General features: G+C 35.4%; 1 protein-coding gene across 1 annotated transcript; it reads left to right on the forward strand.

Annotated features, from left to right (window-relative positions):
• The first annotated feature begins 7,354 nt into the window (after positions 1-7,354).
• Positions 7,355-13,598, forward strand: LOC114260744 (uncharacterized). The gene is made up of 6 exons (XM_082917092.1): positions 7,355-7,493; positions 7,666-7,732; positions 8,736-8,789; positions 8,867-8,956; positions 9,789-9,827; positions 13,142-13,598. Exons 2-6 carry the CDS (start codon positions 7,724-7,726, stop codon positions 13,259-13,261), a joined length of 312 nt encoding a protein of 103 aa, XP_082773218.1. The 5' UTR covers positions 7,355-7,493; positions 7,666-7,723; the 3' UTR covers positions 13,262-13,598.
• Positions 13,599-22,491: the final 8,893 nt, after the last annotated feature.

Genomic DNA, 22,491 nt, shown 5'->3' on the forward strand with positions numbered 1-22,491 from the left:
CTCCGTTTAAAAAATAATTATAAATCTCAAGTCTACTCATCGGGATATAAGTTAAAAAACTTAAAATATTACATAATTAAATTCAATAACACATTATATTTATTAAATAAATATATTGATAGCATTATAAATTGAAAGATTTTGTGTATAAATTGAAGGGTTTCTTAAATAAATTCCATCACACATAATCTCAAATACGAGTTTTAATAAAATGTACAAACATTAATTTTAGATTCCAATAAAAAATATATATTTTAATGTGTTATAAGTAAATAAATAATTAATTTAATAATGGGTTGGGATGGGAGAGACTAAGTTGAAAGTGTAAATCTCAAGCCAAGCCTAGCCCATTAATATTTTAGATTGAAAATATTGGTCCAACCTGGCTCTATGGGTTAAAACAATCTTTCAAAACCCTAAAAAAATAGGGCTAGGCTAGGCAAGCTGGGCGGGCCAACGGGCCGATGTCACCCCTAGTTTTAAGATTGCAATGTTAATATGATTCGTCTGTTTATACGTTAGTCATGAAAATGAATGTAATAAAAAAATGTACAATATTTTTAAGTTTTCTTATCATATGCCCTTAGGGTACATGTTAACAAGACCTTTTAAATAAATCTTAGGAAGAATTTTACAATACGCATTGCTTACCATATACATCCTTAGTAATGACATTTTTTTATTTTTTATTTTCCGTTAGTTATGAATAATAAAAAATGTACAACATTTTAAAGATTTCTTACCATATGCTCTTAGGGTGCATGTTAACAAGACCCTTTAAGTAAATCTTAGGGAAAATTTTACAATACACACTGCTTACCATATTCATCCTTAGTAATGACATTTTTTCCCCCTTTAGTTATGACTAATTTTTTCCTTTAGTTATGACATTATTTTGATATGTTTGGTTATGCCTCATACAGTGTTTGGTTATGACTTTTTTTTTTTTTTATAATTATGACTCAGAAAATATAAAATTATGTAAGGTGTATATGGTACACACCCTTTGAGGGGGGGGGTGTACCATAGTCTTTCCCAAATCTTAGAAGCTATATTTCTAATTTACCGTTGATTTTTTTGTTTAAATTATAATTTTGATATTTACTTTAAGGTAGTGTTTGTTTTAATAGGAAAAAAAAATATAATGGAATGATTATTTTGTAGAGATTAAAAAATAATAATTCCATTCCATTTCATCTAATTCAATAACATTTCACCTTCATATGGATTATCCCTTATGATTTTAAAAATTATAAATATTTTGTCATAAATTTTTATTTAACATAATTCACGAATTTTTTTTTAATGGCTCTCCTATACACTAATAAAATTATTTGAATTGTTAATTGAATATATTTATAATATTATTAAAAAATATTAATTAACTTAATAGTTTATTAACAAAATAGATAATTTATTATGCAATTTAAAACTTGAAACCACGAAATATAATTTCTAAAATTATAAAAAAGCAATCTATATTTTAAATAAAATTAAAAAAATATGTTTTTAATTTACTTAAAATTTAAATATTATCTTTAAATGGCCCGTGCCTTGCGCGGCATACAGCCTACAGGCATCACTTTCACATTTTTTTATTATAATATATTATAAAATATTTAAACTATATTATTTATACTAATTTATTTAAAATATATAAAAATACACAAATCACATAAACATTATTAAATTATACAAATAAATAGATTAATAAAATATATATTAACAAGCTAAATATATAATGTTTAAGCTCCGATGAATATGATTCACCTAAATAACAGTCCCGGTAGAGAGCCCGAAAAGGGCAAGGCTCGAATGGCTCGAATTTGAGAAGGAAGGAGGAAGAAGAAGAAGAAGAAGAAGAAGAGGAGGAGGATGAAGAAGGAGGTGAAGAGGAACTGGAGGGGCCATTAAAATCGGGCGGAGGCAGAGGCGGCAGAGGCGGGCGGGGGCAGAGCAGAGGTGGGCGGAGGCAGAGGCGGAGGCGGAGGCGGCGATGCGAAGATCGGCCAACGAGCGAAGATCGGCCAACGAGCGACGATCGGCCGCCGAGCTATGACGCCGACGATGACCTGCGTTCTCTCTCTCGCCTCTGTGTTCTCTCTCTCTCTCTCGCCTCTGTGTTTTCTCTCAACTCAACGAAGAAGAAGAAAGAAAAGGAAGAAAAGAAAAAAAAAAAAAAAATTTGAAGCCCAAAACGACGTCGTTTTGGGCTTCGAGCCGGATTCGAGCCAAGCATTTCGGGCCCTCAAACATTATTCCCTAAATAAATGTTAAATGAGTAAGTATTGCAGGAGCACCCAGCATCACACAATAAGCAATAATATTACAAGAATTTTCACTTTTAGCGATTAAATTTTTAGTTACTAAAAGTTAATTTTTAGTCGCTGAAGGGAATCGGCGACTAAATTATTTGGTCGCAAAAGTAGTCGTCGAAGAATTGTCGTTAAAGGATTTTAGTCGCCAAAAGGTTGGACATTAAATTAAATTACTACATTTTCGGCGACCAAACTTTTAATTGTCTAAAGTTCCATTTTTAACTACCAAAATTTTAGTCGGCAAAGAGTTCTTCTTTTGACTACTAAAAATTTGGTCGCCTAAAGTCCCTCATGTTTGGCTACTAAAATTTTAGTTGGTAAAGAGGTCTTGTTTTGGCTACTAAATATTTAGTCGCCAAAAGTCCCACATTTTTAGCTACTAAAATTTTAGTCGGCAAATGTATTTTTATTCTTTAGTTTGTGTTTTTAGCTACCGAATATTTCAGTTGCCAAATGTTTGATTTTCTTTTGGTTAAAAAACTTTTAGTCGCCAAATGTCTATTTTTTTTATTTTTTGCTACAAAATTTTTAGCCGCCCAAAGTATTTTCCCAATTCTTTTTAGCTACTAATTGTTCAGTCGCCAAAAACATGATATTAAGCTTTATCGCAAAATTATAATATCTCCACAACTTGTCTATATTCCATGCAACCTGTAATATGTATATAAACAAAATGATACATACTATCAATTATTCCACAATCTGCATACATATACAAAAAATAAATAACTTTAAATGTCAAAGTCCATACAAACCAACTATTGTCCAAACTAAAATAATAATTTCATACAAAATATGTCATACAAAAATAAAAGTCCTTCGTATACAAAAAAAATATATTTATTACCAAGCAAAATTACCATTTGGCATGGTACAAATTACCATTGTAATCTGTACCACGACAAAAGTTTTTCTATAGACCATGACAAAAGGTTATTTATGTACGCCGACAAATGGTCATATACATGTACCGCGACAGAAAGTGATCTATGTACCACGATAAAAGTTTTTCTATAGACCATGACAAAAGGTTATATTATTACAAGAAAATACACTTTTGGCGACCACTTTTGCCGACTAAAAATATTTTGGTTGCTAAAAGTTGGGGAATTGGCGACCAAAAATTATGTTAGTCAGTAAAAGTACAATATTTAGCAGCTAAATTTTTTTAGTTGGGGTATATTAATTTTTGGCGACAAAAAAAAATTTAGTCGCTAAAAATCTCACAATTGGTGACTAAAAAAAATTTAGTCGCTAAATTTGCCACAATTGGCGACTAAAAAAATATTTTAGTCGCTATATAGATAGTTTTGGCAACTAAAATAATTTAGTCGTTGAAATAAAAATAAAAATTTACTTTTTATCTTTGGCGACCAAAATTTTGGTCGGCAAAAATGTAATTTCAGCGGCTAAAAAATATTTTAGTTGCTGTATAGATAGTTTTGGCAACTAAAATAATTTAGTCGCTGAATGAAAAATAAAAATTTATTTTTTATCTTTGGCGACCAAAAGTTTGGTCGGAAAAATTTAATTTCAGCGACTAAAAAATATTTTAGTCACTGCATATATATTTTTGGCAACTAAAATAATTTAGTCGCTGAAAGAAAAATAAAAATTTACTTTTTATCTTTGGCGACCAAAATTTTGGTCGGCAAAAATTTAATTTTAGCTACTAAAAAATATTTTAGTCGCTGAAAGAAAAATAAAAATTCACTTTTTATCGTTGGCGACCAAAATTTTAATCGGCAAAAATTTAATTTCAACGACTAAAAAATATTTTAGTCGCGGTATAGATAGTTTGGCAACCAAAATAATTTAGTCGCTGAATGAAAAATAAAAATTTATTTTTTATCTTTGGCGACCAAAAGTTTGGTCGGCAAAAGGTTAATTTCAGCGACTAAAAAATATTTTGGTCGCTGTAAATATAGTTTTGGCAACTAAAATAATTTAGTCGCTGAAAGAAAAAGAAAAAATTACTTTTTATCTTTGGCGACCAAAAAATTGGTCGGCAAAAATTTAATTTCAGCGACTAAAATTTGGTCTCTATTTTTGTCTTTGTCTCTCTTTTTTTTCTCTTTCTCACTCATCACTCTTCTTTGTCTGTCTGTCTGTCTGTCTGTCTCTCTCATCTCTCTTCTCTCTATCTCTCTCCCTGTCTCTCTCGTTCATCTCTCCTCTCTCTCTGTCTCTTTTTCTGTCTTTCACTCGTTATCTCTTTCTCTCTCTCTTTTTTCTCTTTCTCACTTATCACTCTTCTTTGTCTGTCTGTCTGTCTTTTTCTCTCTCTCTGTGTCTCTCGCTCATCTCTCTTCTCTCTTTCTCTCTTATCTCTCTTCTCTTTCTGTCTCTTCTCTTTATCTCTCTCGTTCTCTCGCTCATCTCTTCCTGTCTCTCTCTCGTTTATCCCTTTTCGCTCTTTTTCTCTCTCTCTTTGTCTGTCTTTTTCACCTATTTTTTCATCTTCCTCTCTCTCTTCTCTTTCTCTTTCTTACTCATCACTCTTCTCTGTCTGTCTGTCTGTCTGTCTATTTTTCTGTCTGTCTCTCTCCTTGTGTCTCTCACTCATCTATCTCTTCTCTCATCTCTTTTCTCTTTCTGTCTCTTTCGTTCATCTCTCTATCTCTCTTGCTCATCTCTCTTCTCTCGCTTTCTCTCATCTCTCTTCTCTCTCGCTCATCTCTCTTCTCTCTATCTCTCTCTCTGTCTCTCTCGTTCATTTCTCTATGTCTCTCTCGCTCATCTCTCTTCTCTCTATCTCTCTCTGTCTCTCTCGTTCATCTCTCCTCTCTCTCTGTCTCTTTTTTTGTCTCTCACTCTCTATCTCATTCTCTCTTTCTCTCTCTCTCTCTCTCTTTTTTTCTCTCTCTCACTCATCACTCATCACTCTTCTCTGTCTGTTTATCTTTGTCTCTGTCTCTGTCTTTTTGTCTCTCGCTCATCTCTCTTCTCTCTATCTCTCTCATCTTTTTTCTTTCTCTATCTCTCTCACTCATCTCTCTTCTCTCTTTCTTTCTCTCTGTCTCTCTCGCTCATCTTTCTTTTCTCTCTATCTCTCTCTTTTTCTATGTCTTTCTCTCGATCATCTCTTTCTCTCTCTCTTTGTCTATCTCTTACTCATCTCTTGTTTCTCTCTGTCTATGTCTCTATCTCTTTCTCTCTCTATCTCTGTCTCTCTCTCACTCATCACTCTTCTCTCTATCTTTCTCTCTCTATGTCTGTCTGTCTGTCTGTCTCTCACTCTTCTCTCTCTCTTTCTCTTTGTGTGTCTGTCTGCCTGTCTCTTTCCCCTATTGTGTTCACCTTGCTCACTCTCTCCCTCTCCTCTTCTCTATTTACCGAGCTCTTCACTACAAGAAAATGTACTTTTAGCGACCACTTTGTCTCTCTCTCGCTCATCACTCTATCTCTGTTTCTCTGTCTGTCTGTCTCTATCTCTCTTCTCTATCTGTCTCTTACTCATCTCTCTCTCACCACCCATCTCCTCTACCACATTCACTACTACTGCAAATGTCATTCCATTGCCAGCATTATTACCATTGTTGCCACTCCACCTCTACGACTACCATTACTACCACCATCGCCACCACTCCATTACCACTACCACTACTACTACTACTATTACCTCTCCTTTACCACCGCCACTCCATCTCCTCTACCACTACCACAACTTCACCACTAATCTCCTTCGCCATCACCACCACCACCACCACTACCACTATCACCTCTTATCTACCATCTTCACCATTACTGTCGCTCCTTCTCTTCTACCACAAAAAATTAGTTCTTGATTTTTAGTAACCAAAAAAAAAATGGGCCACAAAAAAATATTTTTCATTGACCAAAAAAAATTAATTTTATTTTAACGAAAAATATTTTTCATTAAAATATTACCACTACTTCTACCAAATTAAAAAAAAAGATACATTAAACTAAAAATGAAACAAAATTTCCCCCTTTTTTCACTGACCCGCCCGCCCAAACTTAATTTCCTCTTTTTTTTCCCTTTACCTTTCCGCCCATTTTTTCATTTCCTTTTAGGTTTGCAAAGCCCTAAGTTTCGAAACAACACTGTCTCTCTCTCACTCTCACTCTCTCTCTCTCTCTCTCTCTCATGGAGGCGAGCGACGAGTGGCGAATTTTGGTTTGGACGAGCGGTCAGCAGGACCATGATTCTCGACAAGGGTCCGCTTCTCGAGACCGAGCAAATGTTCCGCGACGCCGGTGAACAGTGGCCTATTATTATCCCCGAGGAGGAGATCCTCCAAGCAGCCCTGGTACTAAGGTAACAGTTTCTGATCAAATCCCGACATTTTTTGATTCATACATTTGATCGAACAGTTGGTGGGTCTTGATTATTCTTTCTTCATTGTTGTTGTGGGTTTGATTTTCTGTTACATGAATTTGATGGGTTTTTTGTTTTATTCAAATTTTCTTTTCTATATATATATATATTATGAGCAATTGGTGGATTCTTCAATCATGCGTCTTTATGAAACTTGTGAGAGATATTTGGTTCAAAGTTGGAAAATTTTTCAGATCAAATTTATGGGTCAAATTGCTTGACATTGGTAGGTATACCCATAAAAAGTGGTGAATATTTCAAAAAAGATATGCCAAAATATTTACAGATCAAATTACTGCACGTCGGAGGAATTCAAAAGTGCACAGGTCAGTGTAGTACTCTTGAAGGGAGAGGGAGAGAGAGAGAGGGAGAGCGAGAGACAGAGTTTTCTGAATGAATATAGCTGTAATTTGTATTATAATTAACCGAAATTCGGAAATAAGCTCAAAGGGTACTGACCAGCTGTACAAATCAAGGTATCTAAGAAACTTCAGAGATGTCGCAGGTCAAAAAGACCTAATTAAAATGCTCGACCATTGAAATTTCCTCATTGTGGCTGGATCATGGAACATAAACAATTTTTCAGATTAAGTTGACTATGACAACATAATCCAAGGTGTAGAAGTGTGGTGAATTAGGTCTTGTGTTGTTATTGGATACCATATCACGGGGATTATAGATACTTTCTTTAGACAAAATATGCCATTGTTCTTAAAAATTTAGAAACTTAAATCGATCTTAACCTCTCTTATTTACATCTTGAACAGAAGGTTCTATAAGCTTAAAGGCAGTGGAAGGTGTGACGATCGCAGCACAGCTCCTCCGTGCATAGGGTATCATCAGCCTATAACTCCTAAAAATGTTCTTTAATCTTTTGTTTTATATCATAATTGGTTCTTTAACTGCTGAAAAACCACTTTTTCTGTGGTGAACTAAATTCATGTATTGTCTCGAGAAAAAGACAAGTTTTATACTTAATGCAATAAAACAAATTTTGTCACGCAGTTGGGTGGAAATGATGGCACCTGTGTTCTCAAGAGCAGCCTAGTGATGTGCATGGTATATGCTCCAGGTATAGGGTATTTCTTTTGAATTGAGTACATGCAATGATCATAATGAGTGAATTGGTTCGCAACGTTTGTCTGGAACAATGGGTGAGGGTTCTAAAATAGTATCAATGAATTATGATTTCCGTGAGATTTCTTCTTCACTTTAATTAGGTTATTAGGTTAACATAGGGTCTATTTTTCATATGTATGTGTAAAGTGTACACATAATAAGCATGGGCACGGACACAAACACAGACATAGACAAGGGAGATAGTGATTTCAAAAAAATGAGAACACAAACACGGCAAAAAAAAATATTTTTTTAAAATATTTTTTATTTACAATGTAGATTAATATTATATCCACAAACAATAAAAAATTAACACTAATTAATAAATAATAAAAAAAAAACTTACCAGATTTAAATAATTAATAGATCATTCATCTTTAAGATAAAAATGATAAGAGTTAACTTAAGACAAAGAAGTTAGAGAAATGCTATATGTTACCGGTTTTTTGTCTTCTACATGAATACTCATGATTGGTTCTCTTGTTTTGAAATAATTATTAATCAATTAATGAAAACAAATAATATTTTGACATATGATTCGGTGATATAAAAGGGTGAAAAAATAAGTGTGATATAGCAATTCTCAAGAAGGTCATCCAATACACCATTAGTTCATTACAATCTAGACAAAAATTTATAAACATTCAACATCCAACATCCATCAAAAGCACTAAAGAAGAGGGAGGAAAATTAGTTGTCCTATCCTCGCCATGTCCCCGCTGTGTCCCCAAAAAACAAATTAATTAAACACCAGCTGGCGTGTCCCATATATGTCTACCGTGTCCCTGTTTTGTTCGACACCACTACGGCACCTGTTTTGGAGTGTAGGTGCTTCATTGTTGTATAGCTTTTGTCAAAAATGAGGGAAAGTAGATGCCCTGATTGTTTTTGAAAGCAGTGCGTGTTGTCCGTTTCTGTTGTTATTGTTTTCTAATGATTTTTTTTAACCCCAACAGAATGACTTGATCCATGCATGGGGCTTGGATTTCCAGCTTGGTTATTGTGCACAGGCAATTTTCTAATTCCACTTCTCTGTATGACTATCGATTTGTGGACGGTAGTGATATGTTGACCACTTTTTTTACAGGGTGATAGGACAAAAAATGTTGGTGTGGTTGACTCTGAGTATATAGTTCATTTGGGTCTTCCAACACTTGGTGTTTTAGATGGCACCAAGGTAAGTAATTCTCATGTTTATGTGAGCAATTCATTTCCATAGAAAACTCATACAGTAGATTCTTACAAGTATTATGATTTGTGCCAATAAATTTTTACATTGAAGTTCCAAAAATTTTCAAAAAATTATAAAATAGAAATGTTCCATTACACCAAGTCTTGCTTCATGAGCTGTCAATGCAAGCATAAGCCTGGCTTTGCTTGAGTAAGTCTACCAAGCCAGCCAGTGGAAGTTTCCCACCCTAGAGCTCAAGATTTTTGAGTCCCATCTATGTTGGGCGGACTAAATTAAAAACAGGAGAGGGGGTTTCCTACATTGCATTGGCATGAGAAGGGCACTTGACATGTTAGGGACCTATCAAAACTGTGCATTTTACATCCATCCTCCTGATGTTTTTCCTTTGTCTTCTCCCCCCTCTTCCGTGGTCGCAATGCTCATTGATTTACTCTATGTGTTAGATGACCCAAAAATTTGATAATAGTCTTAATAAAAATAGTAACTGTCCTTTATTTTGGTCTAACTTCGCAGTCCACCCAAGAATTTGACACAAAAAAATCAGTGTCAAAAGGTGGGAACAAAAAAAAAGTATGTTGTATTAATTCAAAGTGATAATTGATTTGACCTAACCGTCATGCTATTATGCACAACATTAACCTTTTTATCTTTGAGTTGTCAACTAAAACTATTTGTGCTTGTTCATGTAATTGAGTTATAAATCACCAGATCATTTGTCTCGAGCAGAGAATTTTTCAGATTCAGATTGCAGTTTATTCTTTTTATTTTATTTTCTTGTTGAACTGATACTGAGAACTTGTCATCATTGAAATTGCAGGAACCATCTGGCTTGCAAAGAGTTAATAATAGAACTGAAGTAAGTCCCTTGGTTTCACTATAGGAAAGTGTATCTTCTTTCTAGGAGTACTCTGTAGATTCTGTTGGTTCTTTTGATCTGTATGCTCAAACAACACTAAATCATTGAAATTGAAACTGAAGTCATGCACATATATATTATATCATGTACTTTAAGCTGCAAGGATAGTTGCATCTCAATGGTTTTTGAACTTGGAACATGCTATGTTGGTGGTGTGAAGCAAAGTCCAACGTCACCGTGATACTAAAGTAATGTGAAGTAAAGCGTGAGGGCATTTTCAGCTTAACCCAATGATATTAGAGCTGGAGTATTCAAGGATGGTTAGTGTGTGTCCCTGGCCTGCATGTGGCAAGTGTTGTCGGGTGAGCACGTTGCAAGTGAGGGAGGGTGTGAAGCAAAGTCCCACATCGCCTTGGTAGCGTGAGGGCACCCCCACCTCAACAACTAACTTTTGAAGTTGAGTTTTACCCAAGACCATGTAACATGAAGATCTTTTTTTTCTTTGTTTAATTATCAAACTAGAAAGAGCATTTTACAAGTTACGCAGAACTAGAGAAAATCTTCGTGGGAATATGTAACAACCCTCACCACTGTTTACCGATAAACTACCGATTACTGCTAAACTGAGACTGATTATGATTGGTAATTGAACTGATTGAAATACTGGACTGACTGACTGGAATCTGAAACTGAATTGATTAAGTATACCTGTCATATTGCATTTCTATCTGTTGCCTGTTTGATTATCTGTTCATGTTTTTATGTTTAAACTGCAAATTGAAGGCCTTATCGGCGGCCGAACCGGAAATTGATTAGTGTTTTACGCTAATTGGGATTTATATGATTTTATGGTGTATTTATCTGAAATTCGATTTGGTATGGTTAAATTAGATTAAATAACATTGTATTACAAAGTACATGTATTTACCAACTTGCCATCCCTGGTGGCCCACTACCTCAACATATTGAGCCTTGTACACACTTAGACAAACATTTTCTTCAGCCATTTTGAGAGTTCTAGCCGACCAAGAGAGAGTGAGAAAGAGAATTGAATTGTTCTAGAGAATTGGCTTGTTAGACTTGAAGTGATTGTAGGAGATTTGCCTAATTGAACTTCTACACTTGTAATTGAAGCCCTAGGTAAGGAATTCAACCTCTTAATTGTGTCTTTAAGTTGATTCTTACATGGTTCATGTCTAATTAAGGAGCCAAGTCATGATTTAGTTCTAACATGTTGAATTATAGCTGAATTCATGCATGCATGCCTATATTATTGAATTTTGAGTTGATTCCATGGAAAATTGTCACATGCATGCTCATATTTATGTTAAGTCCATGAATTCATCTTGTCTTTGAAGATATTAACTCAATAGAGTATGTATTTGAGGCTTGTAAGCTGTTTAACTTCATGCATGTTGCATGTTCATCTTGTTCATGAAAATTGGTTTGAAATTAGATTTATTTGAACTACCTTTGGGCTTTGATTTTTACAATTGAGCATTGAATCATGTTAAACTTTGAGTTTTGAAGTGTTTTCCAGGAAATGGGCTCAAAGGAATCGAATTTGATACATTTGTAGTTGAATTTGAGCTTGAGCTTCAAATATGGGAATTCCAGATTTTGAACTCACGCTCGAGCGAGGTGACTGGCACTCGAGCGTGGAAATCGTGCTTCCAGCATTTTGTTCTGTTTTTAGGTCAGCTCGAGCGGGGTAATTTACGCTCGAGCGGGACCTTGTGTTTTACGCTCGAGCGGGTGTCGAGCGCCTAATCGAGCGTGAATTTCACCTATCCAGCACTTTTGGCTGTTTTGAAGTACGCTCGAGTGGTTGAGTCTGCGCTCGAGTGGAAACCTTTGTCTGCATGTCCACTCGAGCGGATTAACCTACGCTCGAGCGGGACCCCTGTTTTCTGAAAATGCTTTTAAAGTACATCTTTGTATCCTCATTTCATCCTAGGCATTCTTAGGCCTAGTTTAAGGCATCTTAATGAGGATATAGATGTAGAACCACGCCGAGGCAAGTTAGGGATTAAATTATTATCTTTCCTAGCTGTGTAGCTTAGTGTGTGTTCTATCTGTAAACTGTGTAAGGTTGGCGACTGGGGACGCGCTCTAGCCTAACTGTAGCCCAGAACTCTGTGAGTAATAACTGTGTAAAGATATGTTCAAAAATGATTATCTTCTGAACAATTGAACTGTACTATTTCTGAATCAATACTGTTAATAGAATGAATGTGTGTCCTCTATTCTGAACTGTATTGTGGCATCCTTAGCAACTACTGTTACTGACTGTTACTGTTACAGAGATCTCTGTCGGTTCCCTTGTTGGAACCACTACTGTTTACTGATTGATGGCCATCATTGACTGTTCGGTCTTTCAAGACCTACTATTTACTATACTGGTATGCTAATGGATGTACCACATATGACTGTACTGACTGAACGACTGAAATACTGATTTAATGAACTGTTTTCATTACTGTAATGACATTCATTCTAAACCTCTTTACGCATTATGTTATTCACTGGGCTTTAGCTCACTGCTCATAAATATATGTACGTGTACAGGCACCAGACCGTGGCTAGAAGCATCGGGGTAACTCTAGTTTTGTCAAGCCAACCACTGTGCCTCACTGCGAGGTTCCGAGCCTATCAAGTTATGGCTTAGGGGTGTTTTAATTTTTCCCCCGTCTGTCTCTGTAACTGTTTTGTAGACTGTATAAACTGTTACTGTACTGTTTAATAGGGATTAGGTCCCTGGTCTGGATGGTTATAAATGTTGTACATACTGTTCTGCACTGTGTATATATATATATATGAAAAGTCTTTTTGGCATACAGACTGTCACGGCTCATTGGACATTGTTTATTTACTGTTTTGGCTTTCGCCATGCCCCTGTACTCTGTTTTACTATATTACTGTTAAGCAGGCCTTCGGTAATCTCGGATTACTGGCCGGTTATGGTGCTAAACCCATAGGGGCGGGTTTGGGCTGTGACAGAATACATGAAATATATCCCTCCAAAAAAACACTAGTTTTGCAATATATTCATTTGCAGTAGTCATAATGTTGCCATTGCAAAATATGTTGAGGGAGTGATATTTTTTTATTCTTGTTTCATGGTAAGTATGCTGCATTAGTATCTTGGATTTTTTTCTGGCTTTTTTTGTGTAAATGAGCACTTTGTTTATTTCAATTTTTTTATTTATAGTAAGGACCGTTACTCTAAAAACTGATGATTTTTCTCCATCACATCCGTTTTCATTCATCTGCATCTGTTCTTTGGGCACCATTGAGTGATGATATGTGTGCAGGTGAGGAGACAGTCCTTTATGGAAATGCAGATTTTCAAGAAAAGATGGAACAATGCAGTGAAGGACGACAAATGTTGGGTCAATCCATATCAACAACCTGTTGAGCAGAAAAGCCGTTAGCTTATAATCTATACTACATCTTCTTCAATTAAACAAGGTACAAGGTTTGCGATACTCACACAATCATACCCCACAATAGAATCTTCAATCATTTATGATACATTCAAATTCCCAAATGATATGGAAATTGTTTCGAAGTGACTTGGATGCAAAGTGGGGTTCACAGTACTTCAACGTTGGTCTTTATGTTTCTTATGGCACAGTCACTGCATTTATTGATCATTTTAGTACAGCTCAACAGTAGATTAAAGGCAAACTTTGCATAACGGCCCAAATGAAAGATCTTAGGTGTTATCTGTTGATCAATGGAAATTATTCAGATTGTATTTGTGTTCAACCAGCAAGGATATATCCCAATTAGATTGAGACACCATTCACAAATCAAATTGTAACAGCTCCAGTAGCACAAAGCAACAATTACAATTTATAACAGCACATGAGGTAAAAACACATTAACCACAAGACCCATTAGCAACTTAGCATCAAACTCTTCACAGCCCTTGACTCCCAAAAACACTTTGCCTTACCTCAATGCAAAATAAGTAGCATAAAAAATATGAGTAGAAGGTAAGTGTTTTAATTTTTGTCTGGTGTTTGTGGGTAATATGCTTCTTGAAAAATCTAGAAATCCTCTAGATGTTGATTTGTGATTATGTATCAATTTTAAGCAGTAAACAACAATTCCAATCAAACAATCAAGACAAATCGACACAACGATTTTACGTGGAAAAACCACAATTGGACATCTCCAATTGTGATAAAAAAACCACGAGCAACAACCACAAAACAATCCACTAAGAAGATATAAAGGAATTACACAGGTATACTCTCAATTACCTAGCGAATCCACGCCCGAATTGAACCAACCTCTATGTGTCTCTTCTAACCCCGTCTTCGCCTCGGAATTGTCTTGACGATGAGCCACTCCGGAATCCACCAAATCTTCAGGCTCGAATTCTTCAGAATCCACCGAAGAACAACTCTTTCTTTTGTGTAGAACAAACAAATAATCCTTTGATGTATACTCTTTAAACCATGAGTTGAATACTCAATCAAAACATCAAAGAAAACTAGCAAAATATCCCTAGATATAAACCCTAGAACCCAAAAAGAAGATCTAGAGAAGAAATCCTAGATTTGGACTAAAACACGTATTTATAGAAAATTGTCCCGCGATCTCCGCTCAAGCGTCGGATTGGCCGCTCGAGCGGACCTACGCTCGAGCGTGGAAAGTTCTGCTCGAGAGGGAAAAAACAACATCCAGTATTTTTGCAGGCGAATAAACTTCTGAAACTCAGGCAATTTGGAATGCATTTTTGCGTTTTGCTTCGGGGGCGCTGCCCCTCAACCCCGCCGTGGCACTGCCCTGGACCCGCCAAGGGGCGCTGCCCCCTGGACCCCCGCGAGCTAACCGGGCAACTCGATCCCCGTCATAATCAGCGAAGTGGCAAGCTTGAAAGTATTAACATCACAAACTTCTCTGCAAGGCACAATTCGGGTTGGATTTGCATCTAAACACTCATAACCTCACTGAAATAAAAAGTACGAAAACAAATGCAACTTAAAGGAGTTTTGTCAAACGGGGTTGCCAAGAATAAAAACTAACAATCTCCCCCTTTGGCAATGCCGTGACAAAACACACCTAACAAATAAAATCCTAAGCACCCCAACCTTTACAACTAATAAAAACAAACTTCTTTCTCAAGGTCATGATCTGCAAAACAACTATTAGTCCCACAAGAGTATATGAAAAAGCAATAGACATATGACACGATTATCTTGAAACATGAGATGGAAAACATGAATAGATGAAAACTAAGACTCATGAAAAACAACTCTCTAACAACAAAAGCAAGATCATAAACCACACAAGCAATGATATGACGATGTAAATTCCAGGAACATGCAAGAAGGAAATAATTAGCAAACAGTGTATAGCAACTTACAAAACAACTATAGCTAATCTCCCTTACCAAACAAATCAAAGTGTTCAAGCTAACAAACTCTTGTAATGATAAACCAAACTCCCCTTCACTAAAAACAATGAACAAGAAGAAAAACGACAAAAAATAATATGGTGGAGCAAGCAGGGAATTTCAAATTTGTACCTTAAAACACACAAGATTATCCAAGAAGCACAATTACTAGTAAACACAATGTGCACAGTCTGTATAAGATTCCTCATGAAAAAAAGTGATGCATTATGTGAAAAGCATAGATCCCATGATAAAAGTGTGTGTGTGACTCTTGGAGTTCGACAAATACTAGATTCAATCCTAGTAGTGATATGAAAGCTGGACCTCCGACAAGAGAATCTAAGCACACCTAAGGAAAGTCAAACCACTAGGAATCAAGGGGTATTTAGTGAGTAAAGGCGGAGGCTCCCCCTCAATTAATGAATCCCTCTTTTTTTTTTTTCTCATTTTTTCTTTTCTTTCTTTTGCATATTTTTTCTTCTTCTTCTTCTTTTTCTTCTTCTTTTGCACACTCATTGGCGGCTGACACGCTCAAGAGTATGGAAACCGAACCAGAGAAGCATGGATATAATAAGGATAGCCTGGTTGGTGACTCTGAGGTAGCCTTTTCCTCATGGCTGGACTACAAAGAATAAAGGGGAAAGCCGTGGAGATGCAAAAAGATGGAAGGTGGTTAAGAGACTCAACATCACGCAAGATATGCTAGTATCGGTCAATTCCTCTAGAAAAACAAAAGATACCATGCCAGAAGTCCATAGAAAAAAAAATCACTAAGGCGGAAGACTCCAATATTTGCTAATCCAAGAGTGTGTACAAAATGAGACATACTAATCAAAGAACACACACTCCAAAATGAGTAATGACCACAGAAAGCACACATATATTAACATGTAATGGAAATTCTCATCAATTCCAATATGCACCAAGGACTTCTAAAAAATTTCAAGCTTGCAAAACCATACTAAGAAAAACTTTTTGGATTTTTTTTTCTTTTCTAAAAAAAATAAGACAAAAAACGAGCATGCACACATTAAATGACTCAAAAGGAAAAAAAAAAACACACAGAAACCCAAAAACTAAAACGACTAAACAAATTAACACAAGTCAAGTCTTCTCACCTAAACTGCTTTAGTATGAACAAGGTTATGAGAATGGCGGTTCTTGGGTGGTGTCTTGATCTCGTGCATGAAGTGAAATTGTACAGGACTAATTGCCACTATAAGCATTTCTGGAAGGAATATATATTTTTGGATAGATGTATGTATGGAAAAGATTTGGGTGGACTAGTAGTTATATTTTTGGATAGACTAGTAGTTATATTTTTGGATGGATGTGTATGAAAAATATTTGGGTAGATTACTAGTGTGCATATTTTTTGATAGATGCGCATGGATAACAATTTAAAACATAATAACAAGTAATTGTTATGTTAGATGGATGTGACTTGGATGATTATATAGATTACAAGTGAATTTTTAATTGGAGGAATATGTAGTTTGAAATTACTTGTGGATGAAAACTTATAATAGTTGATGACTTTCATTAAACAGGTTCAAGATTGGATGATTTATGTATTTTGTCGAATGTTTATGATTTAGTTGATTTGAATGATTCTTGCAAATTACATATTATATTGAATGGATTGGATGAATTATTATGAATTATAGGTTTATTTTGTTGGATGTTGGCGACCAAATTTTGAATTTGTTTTTTTGGTTTTGGCTACCAATTGATTAGTCGGGAAAGATAACTAATACTTTTGCCAACTAAATAAAGTAGGCGAGAGGGTACTTTTGGCGACTAAAGGATTTTGTCGGTAATAGGTCAATTGCCGACTACAGTTTTAGTTGCATAAACATTCCTTTTTGCGACTAACATGTTTGGTGGTGGAGGAATGTGACAATTAGCGACCAAACTTTTTGGTCACGGAATGTGACAATTGGCAACCAAAATTTTTGGTCGTGGAATGTGTCATTTGTCAAACAAATTTGCTGGTCGTGGAATGTATTGCCGACCAAACTTTTTGGTCGTGGAATGTGACAATTGGTGACCACATTTTTTGGTCGCCAAAATGGGCCACAATTGCCGACTAAAGTTTTTGGTCGTGGAAAATGAATTACAATTGCCGACCAAACTTTTTGGTCGTTGAATGTGCGAATTGGCGACTAACATGTTTGGTCAGGAAAATATAATTTTTCGCGACTAAAGTGTTTTAACTACTAAATGGATTAGTCGTAGTAATTATATATTTAGCGACCAAAAATTTAGTCGGCAAAAAGAACTTTTTCGCGACTAAAGTGTTTTAACTACTAAATGGATTAGTCGCAGTAATTATATATTTAGCGACCAAAAATTTAGTCGGCAAATATAACTTTTTCGCGACTAAAAATTTTTTTAGTCGCTAATTACTTTCCGCGACCCTCAATTGGCGACCAAAGTGGCGACCAAAAAATTAGTCGTGGATAACTTTTGCCGACTAAAAATGGACTTTTGCCGACCAAATTTTTAGTCGGCAAAAGTGTGAATTCTTGTAGTGTATATGTACGTCGACAAATGGTCATCTATGTACCACGACAGAAGGTGATTTCTGTACCACGGCAGTCATTATATGTTGATTGCCAAAAGTTTTCTGTACCAGTAATAGTGAACTACACAAAAGCTGATGACGACAAAAGCATTATATTAGTTCAATACAAAAGTGAAAATTCTTATCCATACACCAATATGGATTATCCATAAGTTCACGCAACAAAGTCACCTACAAAAAAAAAAAAAAAAAAAAAAAAAGTGTAGAATTGGGTACAAAATATCAACCCAATCAGCCATAGACAGGGGTGGAGCTAACAAGGGCTTGGGGGGTCACGTGCCCCCCCATGGGTTTTGGAATATATATATATATATATATATATTTTAAGAAAACATAAAGAAAATATTTTAAATAAAAAAATTTATAAAAATATTATTTTAAATGTCAATGATATTTTTAAAATAATAAGAATAATAATGGTTATTTTGATTGAAAATAAAGCGATTACGATATTATTATCTATGAAAATTCTAATATAATGGTGATATCTATCACTATTGACATGCAAACATAATTAGTCTCAATGAAAATATATAATTTATTGAATTGTTAGTTACATTTGACATGTAGCGTTCATTTTTCATGTGTTTCTTTACTATTAGTTGGTAATATCACATGTTAATGATGACGTGGTATAACTATTATATTGAATTTTTACGCATATTTTGTATAAAAAATTACTTTATCATTATATAATTTATTTTAAAACTTTATATCCATGACTTTTTTTAATATTATCCAGGATACACTAATTACAAATAATATTTAGCTTATTTGGTTCTAGTTTTCAGAAAACAGTTTTCAAAAAATTTTACATTTTTATTTTCCGTATTTTAATGTTTTCAATATTTTTTTTAATATTTTAAGCAATTTTTTTTTTAATTTTTAGACACACCTAACATAAATATACCTAAAATGTATAATATTTGTGAAAAAAATCTTTAAAAAGTACACTAAATACCAAAAATATAAAAATAATATGAAAATTCAATACATTTTTTGCATTTTTATATAATTATTAATTTTTAAAATATTTTTTCACAAATATTTTACTATTTGGATACATATCTAAGTAATGTGCATCTAAAAAAGTAAAAAAATTGTTTAAAATTTAAAAAAAATTCACTAAAACCAAAAAAATACGAAAAAATAAAAAATTTAATTTTCAGAAAATTGAATTTAGAAAACTAAAACCAAACACACTGATTATTTTTTTATTTATTTAATATTTTTGGAAGTTAATGGTAAAAATTTATGTGAAATATTTTTATAAAAAATTTTAATATTATAATTAATAAGTGTCCCCTCTGATTTAATTTTTTGGCTTCGCCACTGGTCATAGGGAATATGTTCTAACATTCATTTAAGGTAAAACAATCAAAAAATGTCTTCTTGGAAATAAAAGAAAGTATAGATATATGTATCATGCAATATCTATTCCAACCAACTGCACAAACAATCTAATATGTAATTTCTTCGTCCTATAAATATATAAAGGCAATTATTAGAATATGTTAATGTTATTTTCATCAAGTTGTCGATCTTTAAACTAATTGTTGTGAGTTTTTCGTCCAAGTGTAAGGCGTTTTCGGCTCAAACTCCAAGCCTACGGGTCCTAATTACATTTAGTCAGTTGTCACAGGTTATAATTGTCATGGGAAAGCAGTCTGTAACAGCCACAAGGTGGTTCGGGGGCTGTTATGAATTTTCGCCCCCGAAACGCTTTTTTTCGACTAAGGTTAGGACGTATTTGGCTCTAACTCTCTACCTACGGGTCTGAATTATATTCCGTTAGTTCTCACAAGTCCTATTTGTCATGGGGAACCTGTCCGTCTGATTCACACGGTGGTTCGGGGGCTGTTTTGAATTTTTTCCCCCTAAACGCCCTTTTTCGACTAAGTTTAGGGTGTATTCGGCTCTAACTCCCTACCTACGGATCCAAATTACATTCCTTCAGTTCTCACAAGTCCTATTTGTCATGGGGAACCTTTCGGTGTGAGTCACACGGTGGCTCGGGGGCTGTTTTGAATTTTTATCCTTGAAACGCTTTTTTTCGACTAAGTTTAGGGCGTATTCGGCTCTAACTCCCTACTTACGGGTCCGAATTACATTCCATCAGTTCTCACAAGTCCTATTTGTCATAGGTAAACTGTCCGTGTGAATCACACGGTGGTTTGGGGGCTATTTTGAATTTTCACCCTTGAAATGCCTTTTTTCGACTATGTTTAGGGCGTATTCGGCTCTAACTCCCTACTTACGCATCCGAATTACATTCCGTTAGTTCTCACAAGTCCTATTTGTCATGAAGAAACTATCTGTGAGGGCCATAAGGTGATTCGGGGGCTGTTATGAATTTTTTAACCCCAAAACACTCTTTTCCAACTAAGTTTAGGGCGTATTCGGCTCTAACTCCCTACCTACGGGTCCGAATTACATTCCGTTAGTTCTCACAAGTCCTATTTTTCATGGGGAAACTGTCCGTGTGAGTCACACGGTGGTTCGGGGGTCGTTTTTAATTTTTTCCCTTGAAACGCCCTTTTTCGACTTAGTTTAGGGCGTATTCAGCTATAACTGCCTACCTACGGGTCTGAATTACATTCCATCAGTTCTCACAAGTCCTATATGTCATGGTGAACCTGTCGGTGTGAGTCACATGGTGGTTCAGGGGTTGTTTTGAATTTTCGACCCCGAAACGCTCTTTTTCGACTAAGTTTAGGGTGTATTCGGCTTTAACTCCCTACCTACGGGTCGGAATTATATTCCGTCAGTTCTTACAAGTCCTATTTGTCATGGGGAACCTGTCCGTGTGAGTCACACGGTAGTTCGGGGGTTGTTTTAAATTTTTGCCCCCGAAACGCTCTTTTTCGACTAAGTTTAGGGCGTATTCGGGTATAACTCCCTACCGACGGGTCCGAATTACATTCCGTCAGTTCTCATAGGTCCTATTTGTCATGGGGAAACTATCCATGTGAGTCACATGGTGGTTTGGGGGCAATTTTGAATTTTTGTCCTTGAAACGCCTTTTTCTAACTAAGTTTAGGGTGCGTTCAGCTCTAACTCCCTACATATGGGTCCCAATTACATTCCGTCAGCTCTCACAAGTCCTATTTGTCATGGGGAACCTGTCCGTGTGAGTCACACGGTGGTTCGGGGGATGTTTTGAATTTTTGCCCTCGAAACGCTCTTTTTCGACTAAGTTTAGGGCGTATTCGGCTCTAACTCCCTACCTACGGGTCCGAATTACATTCCGTCTGTTCTCACAAGTCCTATTTGTCATGGGGAACCTGTCCATGTGAGTCACACAATGGTTCGAGGGCTGTTTTGAATATTTGCCCCCGAAATGTCATTTTTCGACTAAGCATTGACATACTAAGTACACATTTTTTAATTCTTCAATTGCATAATCTTAGGTTGTCCTCATGCTTAACAATAATGAGATAGTATTGTTTAGTGAATATGTAAATCTAAGTTTGCATAAGTTTTAGTATGATATGAATAAAATTCTTCTTACCAAATACGACGATGACCATCTGAACCCTTCAACAGTGTTGAGAGTCGTAAAACCACAGAGTTCAAATGATTAAGTTGTTCTTGTTGCGCTTCGCTTGCTTTTTTTCCTTATTCTACTTTTTTCATCAACTCCCCTCTCTCTCTCTCATCATCTTTTCACAATCTCTTTGGCGCTCTTCTTTCTTCTTCATCAAATCTTCATGAAGAACCTCTATCTCGGATCGCATTGCCTCTATTTGTTTGTCACAAGATTGTGCCGCACCATCAGATGACGAATAGGGTTGTGGGCCACTCCCAAATCCAGGCAAGTAATTCTTCCTCTGTCCAAGCACTTGCCATGAGAGTTCCTGCTGTGTCAATGGGATCCCCGCATCCGTGGCTGTCGTTTGTAGATTCACCATCGCATCCTATCATTACCAAAAAAAGTAGACTATTCAACAAATGCACAAACAATGACATGTAATTTTGCGCTAAGATAGGAATCAATATTAAATACAAATGGAAAAAAAGTTTACTCCTTACATGTAGCTCACCACATTTGGGATCAATCCATTCGTTGGTTTTCTTCGATTTGTGTGATTTGGAATAAAATTCCGGAAAATCGAATTCCCCATTTTCATCTACCTGTTACTTTTAAATAACAAAATTAATTCGTCACAATAGTAACCATGATTTTCATCTTACATATATAAGTGATGACAAATATGTTCCAAATGCATCTAGCTCACCATGAGCGACATTGCTAGTGGAAAGGAGCAAGATCCACTGGTGTAATTGTATGGTAGCAAACTCTGGTTTGCTTTACCAGCTTTAGAGCGTTTCTAAAAAAAAGGAATTATTCAAGAATTAGTATATATCAATGCATAATACACAAATAAAGCAATAGAGTCGTTTATATTTGTTTGTTACCAAATGAGATGCATCTTTCCAAGTCACATCAATCATGTATTTCCAATCATCCAAGCAAACTTATGTAGACGGATGACTATATGTGTCATCAACACCCTCTTCTACAAGTTTTTCGAAGTGTTGCTTCAGCGTGTACCTCCAATCCTTGTACAAGAGATACACCTTCGTATCAACGATCTCTTGAGCTTGTTGATCAGTATGAAAATCCTCACCAATTTCAAACTTGTCCTGCAAGCATAAGTGTGTGA

Source organism: Camellia sinensis, chromosome 2 (genome assembly GCF_055761805.1).
Source record: "Camellia sinensis isolate YWXY chromosome 2, ASM5576180v1, whole genome shotgun sequence".
NCBI lineage: Eukaryota > Viridiplantae > Streptophyta > Magnoliopsida > Ericales > Theaceae > Camellia > Camellia sinensis.